Consider the following 26118-nt stretch of genomic DNA (forward strand, 5'->3'; position numbering starts at 1 on the left):
CTAACTCTTCCTGGTCTGGGAAAGACAGTGACAATGGACTCATCAAACAATACATGTTTCACATTGTCCACAGCCCAAGATTTTCGCTGCTGACACTAGGGATGTGATGAGATCTTGGGCTACGAGATCTTGCAAGACTAAATCGAGGGGAGATTTCTAATCAAGGTGAAAAGTTGTCTAGTGAGTTGTGATGTTATGATGGAGCGTGAGGGTGAATTTAGCACTGATGATTGGAGGCAGGATTAGATTTGAACTGCAAATGAAGTGCTTTGCACACACCTGGCAACCCGACACTAATTTGCTTGGGTGGGTGTGATGTAATCGCTTTTTTCACCAGAGTTCAATGGTTGCTGCGTCCAAAAGCAAAGGCTGCTACAACTGCTACCACACAAATTAACCAAGCGATGGAATAGCACTTTAGACATGGTTATGTCATAATCGTCTAAAACACAAATCGAATTAACCCATGAAATCTTACCATTTTAGTCACATTACTAACCATTTTAGTCACATTATTTCACATTACAGAGAAATAAACGCCGTATTCAAAAGCCACATTTTTCACAACAAGATAAGCCATATACACACGGCTGTTTCACACTATTCTTTGCACCCACAGAGTCAGTAAAACACCAAGACACGCAAATCTCCTCCGTGTGCGCGCACACAGTGAACTCCTGGAGACGAAAGAAAACTTTCTTTCCATTCGGTGTGTGTGGTATCAAATTCTATTAAAACAACTCCTATCAGTCCATACTCACATCCAGTAGCTCAGAGTTTATCCAGTCAGTAGAGTTTATAGCTAAATATTTTGCTTGTCCTTTATAGGATAATTCGTTAAAATAGAAGAAAAATAACATTCAGTACAAGTATATTTAATAAAGCGCCTAAATTGTTTTGCATTTTGTGAGTTTTTTCCAGTTGGATAAAATCTATTTTCCATTCATTTATTTTCTTTTCGACTCCTTCCCCTTATTAATCTGTGGTCGAATAAACCGGCAACTTATCCAGCACGTTTTACACAGCGGATGCCCTTCCAGCTGCAACCCATGACAGGGAAACATCTATACACACTCATTCACACACATACACTATGGACAATTTGTTTAGCTTACCCAACTCACCTATACCACGTCTTTGGATTTGTAGGGGAAACCGGAGCACCTGGTGAAAACCCACACAAACACGGAGAGAACATGCAAACTCCACACAGAAATGCCAACTTAACCGGCCGAGGCTCGAACCAGCGACTTTCTTGCTGTGAGACGACAGCACTATTCACTGTGCCACCACGTCGCCTATTTTCCATTCATATATTAGCAAATGTTATTTTACACTCGATTATTAGCAAAACATTTTAGTGTTTGCATGCCCTTTACAGCATAGAATTCATTCAAATAGAAGTAAAATAACATTTATTACAAGGTGCTTTTTAAAAAAGCACCTACATACTTTTGAATTTTGCGATTTTTTTCAGTTAAATAAAAGACTAATGTCTTTTCATACATTTCATCATTGAAAATTCCATATTTTTTAAATAAAAATCTTGTCACGCCTTATTTTTGTGAACCCAATCTGTGTCTCATCTCATGGAATAAGCGTCTCGTCACACCCCCCTAGATGCCACCATTAAAACCGTTTGGCATTGGCACAAGTGACAATTCCTGATGAACAGTTTTTGTGAAAACAGGAGAGTTGAGCTGCACATTTTATTCTGCAATGAGTTTGGCAGCTGTAGTCTTAGGGTGCTTTCACACCTGTGAATCGATTGAGTTGTTCCGAAACAGAGATTACAATTGTTACATTGTTGCTCTTTGCTCTTGGAGCGGTTCGCTTTCACACTGCAAAGTTTCTAATCGGACCAAAAGAGCTAAAACAAGTCACGTGCGAGTAAACTCTCCTTACATTGGTCAGAGTGTCAGGGTTTATTTTGCAGCGTCCCGCTAAACTGTCAGGAGAGGTGGTGATTTGGTGGTGATTGACAGGGTGCGCGCGCGACGTGTCTGAGGAGAGATTCGGTGGCGAGGGGTGAGAAGGGTGCGCGACGATGCCTATTTGAGGACCGGGAGGGAGACGCGAGATTACCGGGAGATCATCACTCGTTTGCGGGCATCCGGAGACTCACGAAACTTCCCGCCATACTCATAATTCTCTCTTCATATAGCCGTATGCCTATTATATATCCATAAAACACTGTGATATAACCGCGCTCGGATCGGATCGCTTTCTCACTGCAATCGAACCGCTCCAGGGTTCATTTCAATCGAGCCGAGACCACCTCATTCAAGCGATCTCGGAGCGATTACTTTGGCGCGGAACAGAGCGCGATTGCCCTGTTCACATATGCCAAATGAACCGCGCTAACTGGGCAAACGAGACAGGTTCCGAAACAAAAGTGTAGGTGTGAAAGCACCCTTATGTTTTTTGGATACAATGCCAGTTAGCACCCAGATATTCATTTCAGACCGCTACTTCTTGCATACAGTTACTCCTGTTGGATGTAGTTCATCCTTCTTGGTGATATGCTGACATTAGCCTGGATAACGTGGCTCTTGATATATCACAAACACTTTCCATCCTGGTCACAGATGCGCCAGCGAGACACACACCAACAACTGGACCTCTTTTAAACTCTGATATGTCACGCATAATGTTGTATGCATTGCCATATTTAAGCAAAACTTTGGGTTAACTCTTCTACAGTTAAACCTAACCACTCTGCTCTTACTGGTATAATGTGCAATCAATGTAGATTGACCATCAGGCTGGTTAAACTTAGCCATGAAACCTCCAACACTAAATTGGGCAGTTTCAGTTTCATTGTCCAACCCCTGTAGCACTCATACAATAATAATATCTATTATTCATTTGGTCATTACTTACATCCCTATAGATGAGATGCACTTTGAGTTTCTGTGTATAAGGTGCTCTTCCCACATCATAAATCAAATAAGGTGGAAATTAGTAATTTACCTGTATCTAACATGACATACACAAGCTCATGTCAACAACTATAAACCTAAAAGTCTGACACGAGATTAATACAGCATAAGTAAAGAGAAAACTGCCTACATTTCATCTATAAACCCCAAAAAGCATTTGCAAGTAAACATGTGTATATTAAACGATCACAACTGAACATCTCTTCATTTGGTTGAAACACATTTTGAAGCTGCTGTATCACAGAGAGTACAATTACTGTTAAACATAATAGATTGTTTTAAGAAGTAGTGTACTGGTTATTATGTCAAAATATGAACATGATAATGAAGTGCTGGGAATGAATGAACAGATTCATACATGTTAACCTCATTCATTCATCTTAAATATACAGGCAACACTAAAAGTGGCCAAAGAAATCTCTTTGGTCGTTTAATTTGCACCATTTAGGTTTCTTAATACTGTGTTATGAAGCAGAACAGCAGGTTTGAGGTTGTGTGTTTGTGACGAGGCCCCCTGTGTGGCCTTCACACACACATACACTCAACCTCCAATTACGCACGTAATTCTTTCCATCCCTGCCCGGTAAACAACCGCGAATTAGCTACAACCGTGAGAAACACACATACGGGACTGGGGACAGTGGGATAACGCCAAAACGAGTAGTTCTGCGTCTGTTTATCAAGCTACGGAGCGCTAGCTTTAGCAGAAGCCGAACCAGCAGCGCGCGCCGTGTCTCAATACCTAGCGAGCTCGCTACATAGACGGCGTTTTCGTGCTGACAGGGGGCGTGCGCGTTTATAAACATATGGAACGGAACCCAACGCTTCTGACGCGCGACGCAAGGACGAAAAACGACGCCTGTGTAGGCAGCTCACTAGGTTTTGAGACACAGCCATTACGCACAAAACCATGGTTATAAGCATTTTGCATATATGTTAACGCTTGAAACGCATTCAACTGCAAGCATGAGTCAGAAATGAATAAACAGATCGAGCTAATCGGATCTAATGCATTCTGCATTCAATGAACAGACATCTAAAGCTGTCATATCTGTCATGCATGCTTACATGCAATAATAAGAGAAATAAATGAAGAATGGATGACGTTTTCATAAACAGCCCTTGACAAACTCCCTGACCTAATTACTCGACTCTAACATAAGATGCCTAAATGAATGGCAGTAAATGAAGGATCTGGGCCTGTTGTTTACCTCTAAGGACAGGTGAATGAGGGCAGCGTTCGGGTGAGCTCCTGTGCTCCGGTGGAGAGCGCCTCTGCCGCGGGATCAGCCGTCCGTCCAGCGAGGCGCTTCCTGCCGGACTGGCGAGCGTCGGGCTGCCGGGAGTGGAGTTGCTGTGCTGGGCTGATGCTGTCGGTTCTGTGTTGCTTCCGACTGAGATGGATGAGGAGGAGGAGGGAGTGGAGAAGGACGCGGGAGGGCGGGTCGGGCTGTGCTGATTTCCACGCAGGAGCTGGTAGGGCACCGTGGCACGAATGGGCTGCAACCGGCTCGTGTTGCCGGTGGATGATGATGATGAGGATGATGATGCTGAGGAGGAGGTGTTGATAGGGGACCCGTCATTGCTGCGCCTGACCCGAGCTGAATGCACAGGTGATGCTGACATTACTCAACCTAACTATGTGGTAGTTCTACTGCAAAATACGCAACTGAATTCCTTCCCAGGCATTCATTAACTAAATTTAAGTCATTAATTAAACTTCAAGAGATTAGTTACAAAGCCGACGTTTAAGTTACTTTAATGTCGGTTAGTTTGCAGAATATGTAGCAATGTAGCTTCCCTGAACGGAGTTTTGGTTCTTGATTGGTTGACGCTAAATGTCTTTAAAAATGTGAGGAGTACATCCGAGTCCAGAAAATTAAGAATAAAAGTTTGAAACGAAATGTTATCCCGACTGTCGTGTGTCTCATCACCCCTCTTTTGCCTTGTGCTACTCCAAATGACAGGCACTCCGGCGGTACAGTCGCTGAGCCGTGTGGGCGGGAGTGTCCGGCGTTTTCATGGCCTCTGATTGGTGCATTACGTGGTGAAACTAAAATATGATTGGCTTCAGGAAAATGATGGGTTCAGAGAGAGCCAATAGATTGATTGTGGTTGAGAACGTGTTTGTTATTGGTTTAGAAAGATTGTAAACTGACAGACTAATCTGGGGGTGCACGCTTCAGTACTAGATAACGCAGATGGTCTCTGCGTAACGGACTTAACTGTAAGTACATGAGACGACGTACTCCTGAGACTGGGCTAGTCGACATAAGTGTTGTGTCTGAAGTTATGTTTTGAGGTAAAATGTGCAGTCACAGAAATGTGTTTCTCTAGCAGTGGTTTTAATTGTTGGATTATTTTCAACCACCTAGAATTTGTTTCTTCTGAGTTGTTGGAATAAGTGAACACAAGAAAAGCAAACTGACATACATGTTGAAGGTTGTGTTCTGCAGCGGTGAAAACAGAAATAATTCCCAATTTCTAGTCGGCCTAATTGGTTAAAAATGAAATATAAATTGGATGTCTTGTTTTTGTATAGTGAAATGCAACAATTTGGGTATTAAAGGGATAGTTTAATCTTAAATGAAAATTCTGCCATTTACTTACCCTTAGGCCTGTCACGGTATATATTTTTGTTGTATGATGTATTGGACCAAAACATATTTTGATAAATGATATTATTGTTTATCGCAACTCACCTATGGTCATAAGCTTTGGGTCATGACCGAAAGGACAAGATCTCGGATACAATCGGCCGAAATGAGTTCCTTCGAAGGGTGGCAGAGTGTACTCTTATGGATAGGGTGAGCAGCTCTGACACTCGGGATGAGCTCGGAGTAGAGTCGCTGCTCCTCCACATCGAAAGAAGTAAGCTGAGGTGGCTCAGGTATGCCTCCTAGATGCCTACCTAGGGTGGTGTTCCAGGCATGTCCCACCGAGAGGAGGCCTCAGGGAAGACCCAGGACACCCTGGAGGGACTATGTTTCTCGGCTGACCTGGAAACGTCTTGGAATCCCCCCGGAGGAGCTGGAGGAAGTGTCTGGGGAGAGGGAAGTCTGGGGTTCTCTCCTAAGACTGCTGCCCTTGCGACCCGGCCCCGGAAAAGTGGCAGAAAATTAATGAATCAATAAATGAACGATATTATTGCCATTTTAAGACAATTTTATGCCACTGAATATATAATGCCAGAATGACAATAAAATATCACACTCTTTTAAAGAACACATCATTTTATTCTTCTGAAGATTACATTTAATTATAGTCATGTTAGAAATTTAATAATTAGGCATGAGGCTGTACGGTGGCGCAGTGGGTAGCACGTTCGCCTCACAGCAAGAAGGTTGCTGGTTCAAGCCTTGGCTGGGTTAGTTGGTGTTTCTGTGTGGAGTTTGCATGTTCTCTCCGTGTTCGCGTGGGTTTCCTTCGGGTGCTGCGGTTTCCCCCACAAGTCCAAAAAAACGTGGTACAGGTGGATTGGGTGAGCTAAATTGTCCGTTGTGTATGTGTGTGAATGAGTGTGTATGGATGTTTCCACAGTGATGGGGAAGAGCATCCACTGCGTAAAACATATGCTGGATAAGTTGGTGGTTCATTCCGCTGTGGCGACCCTAGAGTAATATAGGGACTAACCCGAAATGAATGAATGAATAATTAGGCATTGGAACCAGAATGTGAAAGCGCATATATCCTTAATTATTATTAATAAATGTTAACAAAAAGTTTACGGTAAAAAGTAACAGGGGCTGCGATATCAGCTACCATTATCTATTTTCAGTCGTCAGACACCCACATGAAAGTACTACAGTAATTTATAGTAAATACTATAGTGTTTTTATAACCATACTTACACTGGCACCTCCAGTAGAGATAGAGATGTTGCGCAATCCGATAAAATGTTGCTACATATTGTAGACTGGGCTGGGTAATCATCAACAAGCAAAACAACTGCATTCTGACAGCAACTGCACCTGTACGGCAGGGAATGTGAACTTACATTTTTACATTTCATTCTAAACATTTAGTGTCCAAAGTTTAATTAACCATATTTAGCTGTTTTTGCTAAAATCATACATTGCTGCAATCAAAAACGAGTAGTGTGTATGATTCAGCATAGCGCAACCTTACCTAATATAAAATGAAAACTGCAGAGTCCAGCATTTTTAATTAGGTCCTCTCTCCATTCAGCTCTTCTGATAGCCTGTTAGCCAAAGATGTCTGCGGTTGGCAATTAAAAGCAGTGTGGTGTACGGTAAAGTTTAAGTTTGATATTTTTAGACTTGATTTTGGCATCCTACCGCTCAACTCAACATGTTTGCTATTGCAGCCAGTCTTTTTTTGCAACCGGTGTGCAACCATGTTGAACCCATGTGACGTCATGTGTGACACTGAAAATATGATCACGGGACCTATGGTTTCTGTGCAGCATTGCCAAAAGTGCCATGAGTAAAAATGTTACTAATTACCCCACCTGCGGGTAGTTCTGTTTATTTTTATATTTCCTTAGTACATAACTCGACTTTTTTATTCTATATAGCACAGCATTTTTATTTATTTAACTATTAGATACAAACATTTGGATTTATTTGCATTATTATACAATTATTTTAATTAGCAATATAATTAATTTGTTCTATTAAAAATATTTTCTATTTAATTTTTTTTATATATATATAACAGGGTATATGCGAGAATCCTAAAGGTTTTTAATGCCTTTTTAAGACTTTTTAAAGGCCTTCTCAGAATATTTTAAGACCTCATCACCACTTCAAGTTCTAATCAGTATCAAACCTTTAACTTAATAAACAGTCATTAATAAACAGTTGTAGTTAAATCAATGGAGCACAACCATGCAACAGAACTCAGATAAGCTCGGAAGAAACAAAGCTTTAAAAGAATAAATTAAGCAGTTGTTTTCAGCGACAGGCTTCAGCCACTGTTTAAACTCTTCTTTCTCCAACCAGGAGTGTGCAAACTTACATTTTCCCATTTTGCAGTCTGTTTCGCTCAAGGGTTTCGCTACATGTGGAGAGCGTCAAATGTCTTTTGAAACTTTTAGTTCTAAATTTAATTAATTTGACAGAAAACAATATGATAGTATCATCAAAGCTACACCACAATCTATATTTCAGATGTCTTGTAATCTATCTCAAAATAATATAACACCTTGTCTTCCTCAGCTTTTGGTTAATGGAGTTTCAATTATCGTTATACACTTATCCAATGTAATCTCGAATATTTTTATTAAAGAACTATATCCCTTTCATTCAAATAAAAATGTATTATTTCATTATTTCTCTATAAAATAAATTGCTTAAAACAAAATATTTAAAGTTTTCCGTGGCAAAGTAAAGGATTTTAAAATTGTAAATGGAATCTATCCTTCTAAAGAATTTTTGAGATGTCGATTTTGTTTATGATGCTTGTCAGTTGTCTGATTAAGGAGGTTTGTATTTTGTACCAGGCCATTAATAGTTGTATTGTTTACTTTGTTTTGTTATCGCAAATTACCTGACATCACCCCGACAGAGGAGTTTGGCCTGACGTGCCCCGGACTGAACCAATCACATGGATCAAGCACGCCATTGTTAATATTGGGAGGAAAATAAATACATTTATGCTTTTTTGGAGTCAAACACTTTGGAGAATGCTTAAGCAAAATTTAAGACCTCGTAAAAACGAGTTTAAGACTATTTAATACCTTTTAAGGGCCTTAATTATCTCCTAATAGATTTATCAACTTTTAATACTTTTTAAGACCCTGCGGACACCCTGTTTAAAAAGTTTTCAACATTACAGTCAAAATTTTAAAAAATAGTTTGATTAATTGGTGTCTAACAGTGTGTGGCTTATTTGTTACACCCTGTTACAACTAACCCAGCTGTGTCATGTCTTCCTCAAACCTGTGGCTAGCAGTCACTGTGTTTTTTTTACATTTTTCAAAATGGTTTCATCTTTTAGCCTAGAAGACGGTAATCACAACAATATAAGATTTTACTTGCATACTTTTACAAATTAAAAAAAAATAATAAATCAATTATAAAAAAAATAAATTTATGCAGAAAAAAATGGTTTCCCCTGCATTTCTTATCCAAATTTCGCCAAACTTTTTAAATAATTGGCAGGAAGACATCTGCCGACACTGTGGTGAAAACCTCGGAAGCATGCCATGGTTAACCCCACGCAAATACCTTAAAACTCTGTATTACATTTTATCCAGTGTTACTTTGTGCCACGCACTCCTCTGGGTTGGATAAAATTGGCCATAGTGTGTGAATGAGAGATTGTATGGGTAATGTGGCAGGAAGGAAATCAGCTGTGTAAAACAATTATAATTGGCAGTTCATTCCACTGTGGCAACAACTGATAAACAGTGAATAAGTGAGGGAAAGTGATTGAGTGCTTAGCAAAAGGAAAAAAAGCAAATGTTTGAAACCACTTGAGGGTGAGTAAATTGTAATGTTGGGGTGAATTACCTTTTTATTTAAATAGTAATCCTTATAAATATATATATATATATATATATATATATATATATATATATATATATATATATATATATATATATATATATATATATATATATATATATAATTCTTCCCCAGATATGGGTTGCGGCTGGAAGGGCATTCACTGCGTAAAAACTTGCTGGATAAGTTCGGTTCATTCCGCTGTGGCGACCCCGGATTAATAAAGGGACTAAGCCGACAAGAAAATGAATGACTATATATTATTCATAAAGGTTGGCGCAAGTTATCGAAACAATATTAATTTAAGTGTCAGCCAAAACAGTAACTAAATTCTTTGGTTAACCCTTAATTTTTATAGATTTTTCTTTTTGTAAAAAAGGTTAAAAGTCCAAAAAAAAAAAAAAAGATAAATCAGTGATAAACCCTTAAATAATACAATAAACATACATAATAGCAAATAAAAAAACAACAACAACAATGTAATCAAACAGGACTTTATTTAAACAACATTATATTACACTCTGCTCATGTTCAGAATTGACCATAAATATCATATGGGATCGAATTAGAAGAATTGTGTTCCAGAAATGAATCAAACAGAAATTCATAAAGTTAGAGCATAAATCTCACCTGAAGAAGTGGCATTAAATTATTTTTTCAGACACTTCACTTTTAAAGGGCGAACACAGCACAACAAAACTGAAAACTTCAGTACAGTGTTTTGAAAAGGATAGGACAGAACTAAGATAAAGAGATAAAGCTGGTGATACAATTAAATAATAGTAAGATCTGATGTGATATCAGGTTAATAAAATAAAGTACAGAAAATGTCAAGGAAACACAGCTCAACTCCTGAGTGCATTGTGCAAATAGCAGCATGCATTATGATAAAACCCACAAATTAATTAAAACAGAAAAGAAGGAACAAGTTAAATAACCACATGGTCTATTCAGACAGAATTGTAAATCCTTCTAAAACCAGTGTGCATGTTTTTGCAATCAAGCATTGTTCAGAATACATCTCCCAAAATGGATGTTCAAAACATCATGCATTAAAGGATTAGTTCACTTAAAAAAAATGTCATTTTCCTGATAGTTTTACTAGACTCTCCCATCAACCAAGATTTTCTTCATCAGATGAAAATAAATCAAAGTTTTTTAAAACATTCTTGGATTTTTCTCCATTTAGTGATCTAGACTTTTACTTCATAAACTGAAGACTGGGAATTCAAACTATTGAGCAGCACAGAAGTCTTGCTAGATGGAGAAAAATCCTGGAATGTTACCATAAGGTTTACTGGGTCTTAACTGTAGAGTTACTGTAACTATAATGAACTAGCCAAAAGGCCACTGTGATTGCTATTTTAATATACTTTTATGATGTGTATGTTTAAAATATGATTTATATTGAAGCACTTCAATTTTACAAATATGCTTGAAAATTAAACAGTGACAGTTTACTATTAAGTAGTTTTCCTATATATCATGAATGTTTTAAAGGTACCATAGAATGCCTTGATACAATTTGTTAAATTGTCCTCTGATATCTACATAGAAGGTATGTGGCGTAGAAAAGTGCCAAAAATTCTCCAGAACAGTCTATTAAGAAGCCTAAAACTTGCCTTTAGAATGAAATGGTCTGTTTTGACCTTATTTGGATGGGTCATAAATATTAGCAATGAGCTCTGCTCTAATTTTCTGTTTCACAGTGGCTCACTGTTTGAAACTAATGGTAAGTCATCCCCATGCATCGATTACTTATTATTCAACCATGCTTATATGTACAGTTTTCCATTCTATGACACCTTTAACGTTTAATAAGGTATTCAATAGCTATGTTTCCATTTACCTATTTTTATGTGCATTTTGGAGATCCGGTTGATCGAAAAATGGCAAGATGCGCATACATTTTGAAAATGTTCTGAAAATGTTTTGAAAATGATAAACTTTTAAATCGATAAGAAAAGCTGTGCATAAACTACAATGGAAACACTTTCACCGAACAAATTCCCGTATGCGCATTAAAAGAGGTCATGTGAATTTGTTATAAGAGATCATATGTGTGTGACTAGGCAAATCAGCAGGCTGAGCACATTGTAAAACATCTGAATTGTTGTTTTGGCCATTCTAAAACACCTTAATCATCTTAGTATTACTGTTTTTATATTATTAGTTCATTATTATATTATATTGATATTATTATATTATCCAGAACTGTCAAGAGCATCATGCACTCACCATACGTTCATTTTGTGTCAGCATACTTCTGAGGTGCAAGTCATTTATTAAATAAAGAAAAGATTGACACAGCTTCCCCTACCGCAGCGAATTCCATTTTTAATGTTGATATTTGGCACCAGTTAATCAGGAAGTGACAATTTTGTTCTCTTTGACTGTTTGGATGGAAACGCTGCTTAATTGCCATGGCTTTTATGCGATATTCCTGTTTTGTGCATGAATTTAGAAGCATTTTTGGATGGAAACATAGCTATTAAGACACTCATCTGAAAAACCCTGGAGTGTCATTTAGGGTTATTACAAAACTTTTATATATATATATAAATCATAAATGTAAACAAAGTTACCAAATACGATTCCTCATCTAATAAAGGGTTAAGGCACTGTTTACACCTGGCAATGTGTTTTTAATCAAACAGATCATAAGAAGGCAATGCTAAAATAGGTGTAATTGGTGTCTGAAAAAAATGTAACCAGTCCAATTTTGGCCACTTTCAGAAGTAGATGAAAAGCGTATGTGGTTGAAGGTTAAATTGTTTTTATTCTAACACAAGTCTGTTGCAAATGTTAAATTTGAAAAAGCCCAAACATATGCATACCTACAAAAGGGGTCTGGATGCAGACTTGGTGCAGTGCAATCTGTGCTGCATCCAATGCTTTTTAATACGCTCACCTAACCCCACCCCTATTAAAGAGATATCGACTGCCTCATTTACTTATGATCTGATTGACAAAAGCACCTCTTAACACCAGGTGTGAGAGTGTCTTAGTGAATGATCTGCAAGAAAACATTTTCAAATTCAATAAATCGCAGTCTTCAAAGAACTAAGAAAGGCCAATGCAGACAACAACATTTAAACACAGCCACTAAGATTTCAGCTACTAGAATTCAGCCATTGAAGTAATTTCAAACAATAACCAGACCCTTTTTTCTTTCAGCATACCATTTTATGCTACAGGACCAGAGTCAAAATGCAAAAGTGCACAGATTTTACACCCGTAACCACATTTGAAAAATGTAAAGCCATAGGTCACCTTATAAATACTTGTCTATTGCGTTGAATCAAGGCAGTAACACTCATATCACACAATTAAGTGCAACATCCTGAGAAACTGCATAACATCTTGATCCTAACTAAATGGCCGATTTTAATTTGACCCCAACACCCAATAGTGACACAATTTTTCTGTATCAAGCTAAATCTTTATGTATTAAAGAGGCGAGCGGTTTAAGAGAATCTTAACGACCATAGTTCACCATGCGCTAGTGATATAAAGGATGGGCGCAAGTCACGGCTCACAAAGCACAGAGTTTTCCAAGGTAAAATCATAGCGAAAGTTAGCTAGTTTGTCATTTATGTCATGAGGCAAGGTGATATCGGTTACAAAGGGCAAGCCTGCCTGCATGGCGAGGATGTGTGGAGCTAATGTGAACGGTATATCTCCTAGAAGCTCAGGAAGGGCAGGAGTGGCGTCCAAAGTGTGTGTTTCTGAGGACATCTTGGCAGATGTGGGCTGGGATGAAGGCTGAGGCGTCTCTGTAATTCCTCTGTTCCTGTCGCTGGATGGCTGAACAAAAAGAAAAAGAATCTGCTGTGAAAACTGAGAAACCGGATCTGTCGAGGAGCAACACTATTATTATATGCATCAGAGCATGTGTGACTCGACAATTGTACCATTTAGCAAAATGACACTGTGAGCAAGAGTTTAGCTATTTAAATCCACATTATTGCTAAAGAAGTTAAGTCTTTGCTGATTATTATCATCAATGTAGGGTGAAATATGAAATACCAATTATCGGTTTCTTTAGTATTGTTATTAGTTAGACAGACTGCATGGATGAGTGCATAAATAACCAAAGAACCAAACCAAGAACAAAGCTTGCAGCCATGAACTTGTTTGAAGATTCAGTACAGTCCTCATGATATATTAGGTTGAATGAAAATAAATAAATGTCACAATTTGAATGGATTGTTCTCTTAAAACAAAATTTCTGTCATCAATTACTCATCTTTCACTTCCAACACTTGTTTCCTCAATCAAGATATTTTTAAAAAAGTTGAAAACCAGTAATCATTGAATTGACAATAATATTTGTTTTTCCTATAGATTAGGGCTGGGCGGTATGGCCTTTTTCAAAGATTTTTTTTCAAAAAATAAATAAATAAAATAAATAATTTATTTACGATTAAATAGATTTTTTCCCGCACAAAAAAACATTTGTAAAGCTGAAGGTTATAAACCTATAAAATTAGATTAAGCATATTATAATTGTGTAATAATATAGGATATAAAAAAATGCTAAAGAAAAAAAAAATCCTCAAGAACATTGCTAGCTGTCATTTAAAGATCAAATTTAACTGCATACAAAAACTTTATAAGAATAATACCAATTAAACCATTTTATTGAAATTACAGTGAAAGTAAAATAATGATTGTTAAAAAGGTGACCTTTTTAAGGATGAATTATTCCCTATTATTTTCTACTGTTCATTTCAATAAGAACATACACTCGCTGGCCACTTTATTAGGTACACCTTACTAGTACCGGGTTGGACCCTGTTTTGCCTTCAGAACTGCCTTGTTCCTTTGTGGTACTGGATATACTCCTCAAAGATTTTGGTCCATATTTACATGAGAGCATCACGCAGTAGCTGCAGATTTGTCGGCTGCACATCCATGATGCGAATCTCCCGTTCCACTACATCTACTGGATTGAGATCTGGTGACTGTGGAGTCCATTTGAGTACAGTGAACTCATTGTCATGTTCTAGAACCAGTCTGAGATGAGTCGCGCTTCATGACATGGCACATTATCCTGCTGGAAGTAGCCAAAAGAAGATGGGTGCACTGTGGTCATAAAGGGATGGACATGGTCAGCAACAATACTCAGGTAGGCTTTGGCATTGACTCAATGCTCAGTTGGTACTAATAGGCCCAAAATGTGCCAATAAAATATTCTCCCACCAATAAACTACCACCACCAGCCTGAACCGTTGATACACGGCAGAATGGATCCATGTTTTCATTGTGTTGACGGTAAATTCTACCCTGCCGTGCCAATGTCACAGCAGAAATATAATCAGACCAGGAAATGTTTTTCCAATCTTCTTTTGTCCAATTTAGGTGAGCCTGTGTGAATTGTAGCCTTTGTTTCCTGTTCTTAGCTGACAGGAGTGGCACCCAGTGTGGTCTTCTGCTGCTGTAGCCCATCCGCCTCAAGGTTTGACGTGTTGTGCTTTAGAGATGCTCTTCTGCATACCTTGGTTGTTATTTGAGTCACTGTTGCCTTTCTATCAGCTCGAACTAGTCTGGCCATTCTCCTCTGACCTCTGGCAACAACAAGGCATTTAGTCCCTCAGAACTGCTGCTCACTGGATATTTTCTCTTTTTCAGACCATTCTCTGTAAACCCTAGAGATGGTTGTGCGTGAAAATCCCAGTAGATCAGCAGTTTTTGAAATACTCAGACCACATTCAAAGTCATTTAAATCACCGTTCTTCCTCAATTTGATGCTCGGTTTGAACAGCAGATATTCTTGACCGTCTACATGCCTAAATGCATTAAGTTGCTGCCATGTGATCAGCTGATTAGAAATTAAAAAATAAGCAGTTAGACATGTGTACCTAATAAAGTGTACATTCAGAGATTTATTCTTTTTCATTTTGTGTTTTATCAGTTGAACCAGTGGGATACATTTTATTGTTGTTATTTGCATTAGGCCACTGCATCTGACTGCTAGCGCATTGAGCGAGTTTTATCACAATATTAATATTTACAGTGCTGAACGTCTTTGGGCCTGGGTTACATCATTTACCGGAAACAGCAACGTTGAATTCCAACATCACATTGGTTAAAGTTCTTTTTTTGGCTAGTATGCTTGTGCTGCCGTGTTCATTTCATAAAGCAAAACATTTCTCAGAGTTCTTCCCTGCTCACTGCCATGATGTCTGTGTGTTTCTATGGTAAATGCAGGAGGAATTATGGGAACCCAGACAGGAGTGTAGCAAGTTTATTTAAACAAATCGTTATATAAAAAAAGTTGACTTAACTTGAAATTTTAAGCTTGGTTGAAAGGTTAGTCAACTTAAAAAAAAAAACTGCAGCAAGTTGCCTTTCAATTTTGAGTCAACTTTTTTTTTTTAACAGTGCACTTGAGTTAATCTATAAAATCGATTTATCGCACAGCCCTACTATGGATGTCATTAGTTTCCAGTTAGATTTTTTGGAAGGGTTGGGGCGTGAACAGAATAAAGAAACTCATGAAAGATTGAAACAACCTGAGGGTGAGTAAACAATGAATACATTTTTATTTTCCTGCATGAACTATCCTTTACCAGAATAATGATTTTAGGAGTCGAAGACAAAATAAACTGTTGAACATTTGAACGTTTCTTTACCAAGAAATCAACTGAGAATGGTTCTTATTCATCCGCTCAAAAATTGGAGGTAGTTAAAATGTATGCATGCATTTATTGCATTTATTTTAGTAAGATACAATTAAGGACTGATGAATGTTCAGCTTTGACATCCCAAAAATAAAGGACAAATTAAATATATTACACTACAAAGTGGTTATTTTAAATTGTACATGCTATTCACATTTAATCACTGGCATACATATTGGCATCCAAAATGACTTACAAATGAGAATAACAAAAATAAAGCTACAAAAGAGCACATAAAATAAATAAATTATGTGTAAATTATCATTCTTAGTTAGTTAAATCCAGTAAAAAAAAAATATTTTAGAACACACACACATATATATATATATATATATATATATATATATATATATATATATATATATATATATATATATATATATATATATATATATATTTTTTTTTTTTTTTTTTTTTTTTTTTTTAAATGTAGTCTAGTGTTGTGTTTTAGGGTTTGTTCACATTGATTAGTTTATTTTTTGGTCTTTTTGGTTTGTTTGATGTAATACAAAAGCAAAAGCAGAAATAAAATGATCCAGTATGATATTGTTCTGGTTCACTTTGAGTTGATTGTCATTTTTAAGATCCAAATAAAAATAATGATGTATTTCATTTGTGACTGAAATTAAATTAATGAACATCCCAAGCAATCTTGTGACATCACGTCCTGATGTCTATAACCCATGTAGTGTTCAAATATCAGCGTAACCACAACTTTCATGTGAAAGTGTTAGGTGCGCAACTTTCTAATGGCAGTGGTCATTCTATTTCTAATAAACTAATCACACCAGAGTTTGTAATAAAACTTAACCTGTCAACTGTGAACACATTCTTAATGTATTCAGCCCACCAGTAAGATCATATACATGGTCATATATATATAGATTAATAGTGAAACTAAATAAATTGCTTTCTATTTATAGTAACATGATATAGGTGTTTATAGGTATGGCAAATAGAATTGAGTTGTCATAGCTGTTGGTGTGGTTTCATACTCTTACCTTTCCTGTTTGACTCATATGAATGCCAAACACATGTCAAACAGGGAATAAAGAGCTTTTAAATGCCAGTTTTTTACTGTAACATGAGACTGGTACAGTGCTTTGAGGGAGAAGCAAAACCCCCAAACTAACTGAACTGAATAACGTGATACTCTGAACTTTCATAAAATAAAACTGAAAGCTGCTCTAACAATGAAAGAAAACCACAATAAAACAGAAATCAATGATAGCTCTGCATGAGAAATACACTAAAGTTGTACATCTGGGTCTTCCCCTAGTTCCTATTAATATTTATTGTATAGAAATCATAGAAGAATAACAGCTTTTCTCTGTCAAGGAAAGAAGTGAATCAACAACATTTTAAGAAGCGAGAGAGGTGCCGATTCAACATTCATTTCACATCATTTTTGAGGCTGTTTAGCAGCTATCCAGTCAAGTGTCATTCTGTTCCTGTTAACGTCAATGTTTTGCATGTGGTGTCAAGTTTTCTTTTTTTTTCTTTTTCTCAGTGTTTCCCTAAAAGTCACAGTTGAACAGAAATTGTCCTATTGTGACGAATATTTGAGAATTGGTTATATAATACGAAAGAATTAGCTGGGTTTTCATGCTAAGGTGAAGCAAATATTTTCAAAGTTCACAAAGACAAACAAATGGAAATTAGTTTGCTAACCGATAGTAACCAATGGGTGAACATGGCTAGGCAAACATCATAAAGAGTTGAGTTTAATGTTTGTTAAGTCAATATTTATCACGCAAATGCATTTCCATCTACACTGTAAAAATATCTGTTAAATAATCGTTTCCGTATTTTTTGATTTCTAAATGTTTTTTTTCTCTCGTTTTTTACGCTTGTGAATTGCATTACGCCTGTTTATACTTGATGCATCCGCTAGAGTGTGCGGCAAATATGACGTCATTGTTGTGTTTGCTTTGGGTGCGTGCGACATGATTTCGGCTGGTGGAGCGCATGATTTTTTTTTGACACTTGAGCGAACAGTTTGAGTTGAATATGAAACACTTTGAAGAGATTTTGTTTGAAACAGGTATACACCTGTAAACACATCTTTATGATCAGTCCATGCATGATCATAGAGATAACCAGATGACCAATAATTAGAAATTGCAACAGCCATGGGAAAAGAAGAAAGCTTAAAAAAAAGTTTGAGCTTGAAAAAGTTTAGAAAAAAACATGAGGGATAAGTTTGGTAAAACCAAAAAGAGAGGCCATGATAAAGGACCTGTTGGGTTTAATATTCATCTAATCCACCATTCATAGGTTTTACACTGAAGTAAATATTAAAATTTTCAATAATAAATTGAATAGTTACAAAACTAAAACGAAGTCACAAATTATTTATTGAATAACTGGAAATTTTTTATATGAATTATATGAAAGATGACGATCGACGCACAGTAATGTAAAGAAAGTGGGATAGAATGGTAAAATACGGGAGAATTTCCGCAAAAACGGGAGGGTTTACGTGAGTGAAGTGAACAGGAAATGTTTGTGGAGAAACAGTTTTGCGAGAGAACGCAAAACATCTTTGTGAGGGAACGCAAAACATCTTTGCGAGATAATGCAAAACTTTGCGAGGGAACGCAAAACATCTTTGCGAGGGAACACAAAACGTTGCGAGGGAACGCAAAAACTTAGAAATATACATTTTCCTCCCACCCATTTTTTTTTTCACCCAGACAATTTTTTCTCCTCCACTACATCCCTTCAGGGGTTCCGTAGGAATGTTGAACCATTATTGCCTTTTTAGCATATAAGAGGACAAACCAGCGAGACAGTAATGTGTGAATTGTTAAAAGGGCTAAATTTAAAAAAAATTAAATAAAATAAAGTCTTTATTTTTTTTAGATTTTTAGTTAGGTTATTTTTTTTATTATTCTTACCATAATAAAAATGTGTACTTGTAGAGTAACTCATGTTCTGTTGTCATTAATATTTCAATAAACTGTAAAAGGTGGAACTGTCTGAGATATGAACAAAAGCAAGTGATGCATAAAAGTTTGAATTTAAAAAATCTTAAATGGTTATAAAAATCTTATCGTTAAACTAATTTATAAAAATAATTAGTTAAAAAAATCTTGAACGATATTAATGAGCTGACGTAGTTTTGAAAACTTTCCTCTTCTCTGTTTATCCGCTCGACTTTATGGTGGGTTTCTTTTGACCGCCCCCTGTCGTTTTAAAGAATATCACAACGGCGAACGAGTCAAGTATAAAAGCCTCGTCTGTCTGGTGTGCGATGCGGTGCCAGGCGAAAGTATAAATCAGGCTGTATGTTGATCTCTGCTCTGTCGACATTTGATGTTGAAAATTCAACTTTACCATTTAACAAATGTACTTTTTTAGGGACGTTTTTATAGTTTGAAATAATATAATGTGTAAGAAGTCTGTAGTATAGGTCTGTAAAATATCAGAAAATGTACTGGTAGTTTTTTGTACTGTAATATACAACACCAACCCAGACAATATATTAGGGCTGCACAATATATCGTTTCAGCATCTATATCACTGTGCGCATTCGCAATAGTCACACCACAAGATTTGCAATGTCCAGCTTGAATTAATAGTTGACCAGGAGTCACAGAATTGTATTTAATCACTGTATTTATATGGAATTTATATGATTTATGCAGACAAAAAAAACAGGTCACACTTTATTTTAATGGTCTGTTTGTTGAATTTAAGTTAGATTGCGTCTACGTGCCAATTAATTCTCATTAGATCATAAGTAGACTGTTAGTTTGGAGTTAGTGTAAGTTGACATGTGCATGCAAAGTTTCTTATAGTCAGTTAAATGTCTGTTGAAGGAGCAGTATCAACAGATATTAAGTAGACAGTCTACTAATACTCAAATGGACCATCAAAATAAAGTGTTACCAAAAAACATATCTTACTTAGAATTGTGTCTTGTTTGTAGTCCAAATATCTACATTTCAAAGTGAAAACAATATTATTTTACTTACCCCACTGGCAGATAATTTCCTTAGCTCCAAGAACTATTTTTAATATTTGGACAAGAAACAAGACAAAACAAAGTAAGAAAAGGATTTTTTTTCCATTTTGATTATTTATTTTTTGTACCTGAAGACTACACTGTAAAACCCAACAGTCAACTTTATCAAATGAAATGAGTGTAGTTAACTCAAAATTTGACAAAGTTCTAGTCATTTAAAAAGAGTTTTGAACTCTTTAATTAAATACCTCATTACTTCAACTTAAATAGAGTCAGTTCACAGTACTCATATAGATTAGTTTAACTCAGTTTTCTCAGTTTTACAGTACTCAGTTGGTTTGAGTTTTTCTTCATTCATTGGTTTTACTGTGCTCAAAGTGCTTCATTTACTCAAATAGATTAGGTTCACAGTACTCATTAGGATTAGTTTTTGAACTTAAATGTTTTGTTGCAGTCGGTTTCTTTTTGGGTTTTACAGTGTAGACTCCCCAGAAAACCGTCAAATAGTGCTATTCAAACTGTCTTTTGAAACTGTATTCATATCGCAATATTTATTACAGAAATATGAAATATTGTAATATCAGATTTTTCAAATATCGTGCAGCACTACAATATATGCACTTTAAACTATTAAAAATGTAAATAAAAAAGTCACTTTTTTCAAATTTTCAAGGTTAAAAGTTTTTGGAAGAAAGTCCCATAATGCATAAATCAAAAGCATAAATAAACAGGGAGGAATAAAAAATAAAAACACGGGTCACAAAATACGGAAAACTGCTAATTTACCTTTACTATTATTTGTATTGACCCTTTTTTTACGCAAGTCAAACACCACCTCAGACGAGCATGTAAACGTTTTTAATTTAAGGGATTTGTTTTCTGAAATTTGTTATTTCCATCCCTTTTTTTACTTTTGTAATCTGTCAAAATGTGCATTAAATTGACTGACAGCTACTGTTTGATTTGATTTAAACCTGTATTGTTATTTACTATTGTTGCAATTTCATATTTGATCACAAAATTATACAAGAAATAAAAGGATTTAAATTATTCAGAATAAACACTGCCAATGCGAAGATAATAACAGTTCATTTTGTTTTTTACTTTGCCACTATTATTTGGGTAATCGAGAAACTATATCAGCTCTTTGGAACACATACAAATAATTCTTTAGAAATTTGCATATTAAAATACAAACGGTCATATTTCTTTTTCCCATGAATTCAGCTATTCATTTTGCCCATCTGATAGTAAAACTTATTCTTCTTGTCCACAAGTCAACTGACTTTAGGCTTTGTGGCTTTTGCGAAAGCCATTCAGATTGAAAGAGAAAGAGAAAGAGCGAGTGTCTTTCATTAGCCATATGTCTCCAGGCAGTGCTGTGGAACAGATTGCTGAATGGCAGCAGCACATGTTGGCGCTGTTCAGTTCTGCCACCTGGCACCTGTCACACACACCGCACAGCCAGCGCAGCTCAACAGGCTCTTTCTCTGTCTTCAGTGCTGTTGTGTGTCCAGCACACAGCATATGGAAATCATGCCGAGCTGCTAACACGGACCACTCTTTGAGTGATCCTTAAGATTTAATTACTCTGTTCAGGATTAGACTGAACATCTAGCATACTGCATCTGCTGACACTAAGGATGATTCATCTTTTTTATCTGTTTCATGTCAAATTTGTAGATTTGATTTAGATTTGATTAGCATTTAGAGATTTCCTTAACAATTGCATCATTTCAGTCATCACACAACCTTTTTCTAAATAACATAGTTTGGTCTAAGGCAGGGGTCACCAAACTTGTTCCTGGAGGGCCAAAGTCCAGTAGATTTTAGCTCCAACCCTAATTAAACACACCTGATCAAGCTAATCAAGGTCTTACTAGGTATACTTGAAACACCCAAGCAGGTGTGTTGAGGAAGTTGGAGCTAAACCCTGAAGGGATACCGGACCTCCAGGACCGAGATTGGTGACCCCTGGTCTAAGGCAAGACATGCCATTTGATGTCTGTATTAAATTAAATTGTATGTACGCAGAAACGTGAATAGCTTATCAAATGCAAAAAAAAAAAAAAAAAAACCTTTAAAGTATTTAAAAATGTAAAGTAATATTCCATTATCATTCGGCGTTTCCAATAAGCTTAAGCAAAAATTAAACTAGTTATTCTGATCTGTACTTACTCAACTAACGCAAGTAAAACAACTATATAAAAATTATTTTTATAAAAAATTATACATTAAAAAAACTATTGAATTATTGACTTTTAATGGCAGAAGAGTAAAAAAATTGTTTCTTAAGAATAATGGCAAAGAGGATAATTTATTAGTGTTATGGGACTGCAATGTGATCCTTAAATGAAAAGTTTTAATGTCAACATACAGTTGAAGTCAGAATTATTAGCCCCCCTAAATTATTAGCCCTGTTTATTTTTTCCCCCAATTTCTGTTTAACGGAGAGATTTTTTTTTTCAACACATTTCTAAACATAATAGTTTTAATAACTCCTTTCTAATAACTGATTTATTTTATCTTTGCCATGATGACAGTAAATAATATTTTATTAGATACTTTTTTTCTGTAGAAAAAAATATAGCTTTAAGGAACTAATAATTTTGACCTTAAAATGGCTTTTATAAAATTTAAAACTTTTATTCCAGCTAAAATAAAACAAACAAGACTTTCTCCAGAAGAAAAAATTTTATCAGACATACTGTGAAAATTTCCTTGCTCTGTTAAACATCATTTGGGAAATATTTAAAAAAGAAAAAAACATTCAAAGAGGGGCTAATAATTCTGACTTCAACTATACCTATTATCTTATTCAACCTATTTCTACTGATACATTTGTTGAGTCTGAAAATGACTAAACAAAAGAAAGTACCGTAAGGTGTGATCACATAGTGAGATTTTGCCAACAGAAAAGTCCATTATTGATCAATGTGTAATCCAAAGTTTACACAACAGTCACTGCCAAACTATGCAGCTTTTTGTTGGTCAATGTGAATAAATTCACCAATCAAACCTGTTCCAGGTTTTTCATCTTCGAATGAAATTCCAGATTTTGCTAATCGTTTTTTCACAAAATTTTAGGAAATGTGTCTATATGGTTATGACATTCTATGCACTACATTTCTTGTGTCGTGTGTGACTGCAAAAAAATTTTGTTTTGTCCTATTTTATGGGTAAAAAGAAGCTCTAAATACCAGAGCTCTGATATACTATAGTAAACAGTGTTGGGGGTAATGCATTACAAATAACGCAAATGACATAATAGTATTATAAGTAATAATACAATGCTTCTCACAGGTTTGAAATATACTTGCAGTGGTAACAGGATTGAAACACATCATTTACCCACATCACATAAATAGTTAACTATATGGGCCAAAACAGAACACAACTAAATTTTTAACTATACTTTTATTCATTATGACACTCTTTTACACTTTTTCTTTTAAATGGGTTAAAGTAAAAAACAAGAATGTTGAAATAATTAAAAAAAAAAATCACTATTTCTGTTGGGGCGTCACGGTGGTGCAGCAGGTAGCATGATCGCCTCACAGCTGGGTCTGCTGGAATTTCTGTGTGGAGTTTGCATGTTCTCCCGGTGTTTGCATGGGTTTCCTCCAGGTGCTCCGGTTTCCCCCACAAGTCCAAAGACATGTGTTATAGGTGAATTGGGTAAGCTAAATTGTCCGTAGTGTATGAGAGTGTATGGATGTTTCCCAGTGATGGGTTGCAGCTGGAAGGGCATCCGTTGCTTAAAACATATGCTGAATTAGTTGGCAGTTCATTCCGCTGTGGTGACCCCAGATTAATAAAAATGACTAAGCCGAAAAAGAAAATGAATGAATGAATGAATGTAATATATTGACATCATCAAATTAATAAAATCATCAGAAACAGAAAAAGGACAGAAAAAGGAATAAAACAGGCAATATCTCTAAAAAACATAATAATTACAAGATTAAAACTTTATTATTTAAATAAGGTAAATGCTTGATGAACCATTGCTAATGGTATACATATATTTTGCAGTCAGTTCAGACCAGTCAAAGTTTTTCTAGATTAAAGGATTTATTATTTATTTTTTCTCTTAGTCTCGCGGCTGTGCGCCCCCTGTCAACTGTGAAGCAAGTCTTTTATAAAAGAGTAATGCAAAAACACATACGAGCTTTAGAAAGCTGAATCCCAGACATTTTACAATATTTAGAAACCCGGGCAGGACAAACTTTTTAATTTCCAAAAAGGCACGTCTCTGTGGGTCTGCAAAGCAAGTGTGACTGTCTGTGAAGTGCTGACAGGTCTAAAGCACACAGAATGAAACGGGTAAACGAGAGAGGATTTTCCACTACCTAATCGATTGTGGATGTTTGGTTATACTGGGCGGATACAAAAAAAGCGTTAAAGGATGTTAATAATAGAAAAGAAAAAAGTGTCACTAAGTATACTTGGGCAGCCGTTAATATACCTGGCGGCCCGCCCAAGTAAAGTCTATGTGTGGGAAGCACTGTAATATTTGATTTACTTTTGAGTTTAAATAATTAGCTTTTAAAAAATAAATTGCTAAATTCAAATTAACAGTCACATTGAATCATTCAATAAGAGAATGCGTTTATAAATTTGAATGCATCAAAGAAAATGAAAAGGGGATTGTCTCAGTTGACTGATTTTACATAATTTTATTTCAGGTCACACATTTATAGAGCTCTTTATAAAGAAAACTGGTTTAAAGCAGACAGACTTAAGGTATTAAACATGATAAAACAGTTTTGTTTTAAATTAGAGTTGCACTACATTTATAAAATAAGGCAGCAATCAGTGTTAATGCTAGTTTAAAGGTGTTTATACTCCTAAAAACAACTCCAAATTAACTCATTTCCTGGTTTGGTTCAAAACGGCATAATACCTTAACCATCTACTGGAGAAGAGAATTATTAATGAATTATGACATTTCATTGCGTCAGCTTTAGCATCTGAAGAACATATTGCACAGTTCTTAGAACTATTAAACAAAGTACTTGCTTTCAGGCATCTTCGAGCTACAGAAACTGGGAAAGATTGTAGTTGCAGGGATGCCATTTAAGATAATTAAATTAGATCCTACTTCAGAACAGGATCTAATTGTGCACAATAGGAACTACAGTGAGGTACGTAAATGCTGACTGTGTGAATACTTGCTATAAAAAACACCAAACACAATCAAAATGCGCTTCATTCTTCAGTAGTTTATTTTGTTGAATAGAGCACTTGATGTCACTTCAAGCTTGTACTGATGGTGCAAATACAACCAGTTAAATGTATTGGGCTAATTAGTTCTCAGTGAACCAGGCTTGTGGCTAGTTCCAATAACTATCTTGGTGCGGGAAAAAAAATCCCCTATTTTTTTTTTTATTATTATGGGTATAATTAAGCAATCACCAAAGCTACTATACTGATGTTTATCTAAATGTTTGAAGTTTGCTGTAGTTCTATCAGGCAGTGACTGAAATCATGCATCACTCATCGATAAAGATAATTTAGCAATTTATTTTAATGCCATGCCAGCATTTATGGCTATATTCATGACAAGAAGCACTCATACACAAGTCTTTCTTGCACACAAGTTAGGACAATTTAGGATCTTCAATTGATCTAACATGCATGTCTTTCGGCAGTGGGATGAAACCAGAGTACTCGAGACAACAGGAGAACATGCAATCTCCACACAGAAAGACCTCCCGTCCTTGCCAGTCATCAAGCCACCCCGAATAAAACAAAACTTACCTTAGAGGGTTGCACTATTACGTTTGTTGCAGGCTGCTCAATGTTCATGGACTGAATCTTCTGTCGCTGCTCCTCAACAGTTTCACCTAAAGCAAGTAAAAAAAGTGTTACAATCAACCACAGAAGAAAGGAATATCATCAAGCACATAGCCCAACACAAATTATGGGTCCTTCACAACAACAGCTTGATTTCTATCATTAAATAGCTGTTGCTCCTTTACAGTCAAGACAATAATTCAGATTATCTACATTTAAAAAGCTAGATTTCTGATTACATTAACAGGTTA

The 26118-nt window shown here is 36.0% G+C and overlaps 2 protein-coding genes across 6 annotated transcripts in view; both read right to left on the reverse strand.

Moving 5' to 3' along the window:
- Positions 1 to 4936, reverse strand: part of glcci1a (glucocorticoid induced 1a) — a 75154-nt gene extending 70218 nt beyond the window's left edge. The window contains exon 1 of one of the 2 annotated variants that reach the window (XM_073930618.1): positions 4154 to 4936. In XM_073930618.1, the coding sequence (XP_073786719.1) occupies positions 4154 to 4568 (415 nt within the window). In that variant the 5' untranslated portion in view covers positions 4569 to 4936. 2 annotated transcript variants of the gene reach the window in all.
- Positions 4937 to 9892: 4956 nt separating this feature from the next.
- Positions 9893 to 26118, reverse strand: part of umad1 (UBAP1-MVB12-associated (UMA) domain containing 1) — a 32153-nt gene continuing 15927 nt past the window's right edge. For 3 of the 4 annotated variants that reach the window (XM_021467976.2, XM_005169996.5, XM_005169998.6), the window contains 2 exons: positions 25832 to 25917; positions 9893 to 13219 (listed from right to left, as the gene is read on the reverse strand). In XM_021467976.2, coding sequence (XP_021323651.1) covers positions 12941 to 13219; positions 25832 to 25917 — 365 coding nt within the window. In that variant the 3' untranslated portion in view covers positions 9893 to 12940. The remainder of the gene's footprint in view (positions 13220 to 25831; positions 25918 to 26118) is intronic. The other variant, NM_001128373.1, reaches the window with a different exon arrangement.

This window comes from Danio rerio, chromosome 19 (genome assembly GCF_049306965.1).
Source record: "Danio rerio strain Tuebingen ecotype United States chromosome 19, GRCz12tu, whole genome shotgun sequence".
Lineage (NCBI taxonomy): Eukaryota > Metazoa > Chordata > Actinopteri > Cypriniformes > Danionidae > Danio > Danio rerio.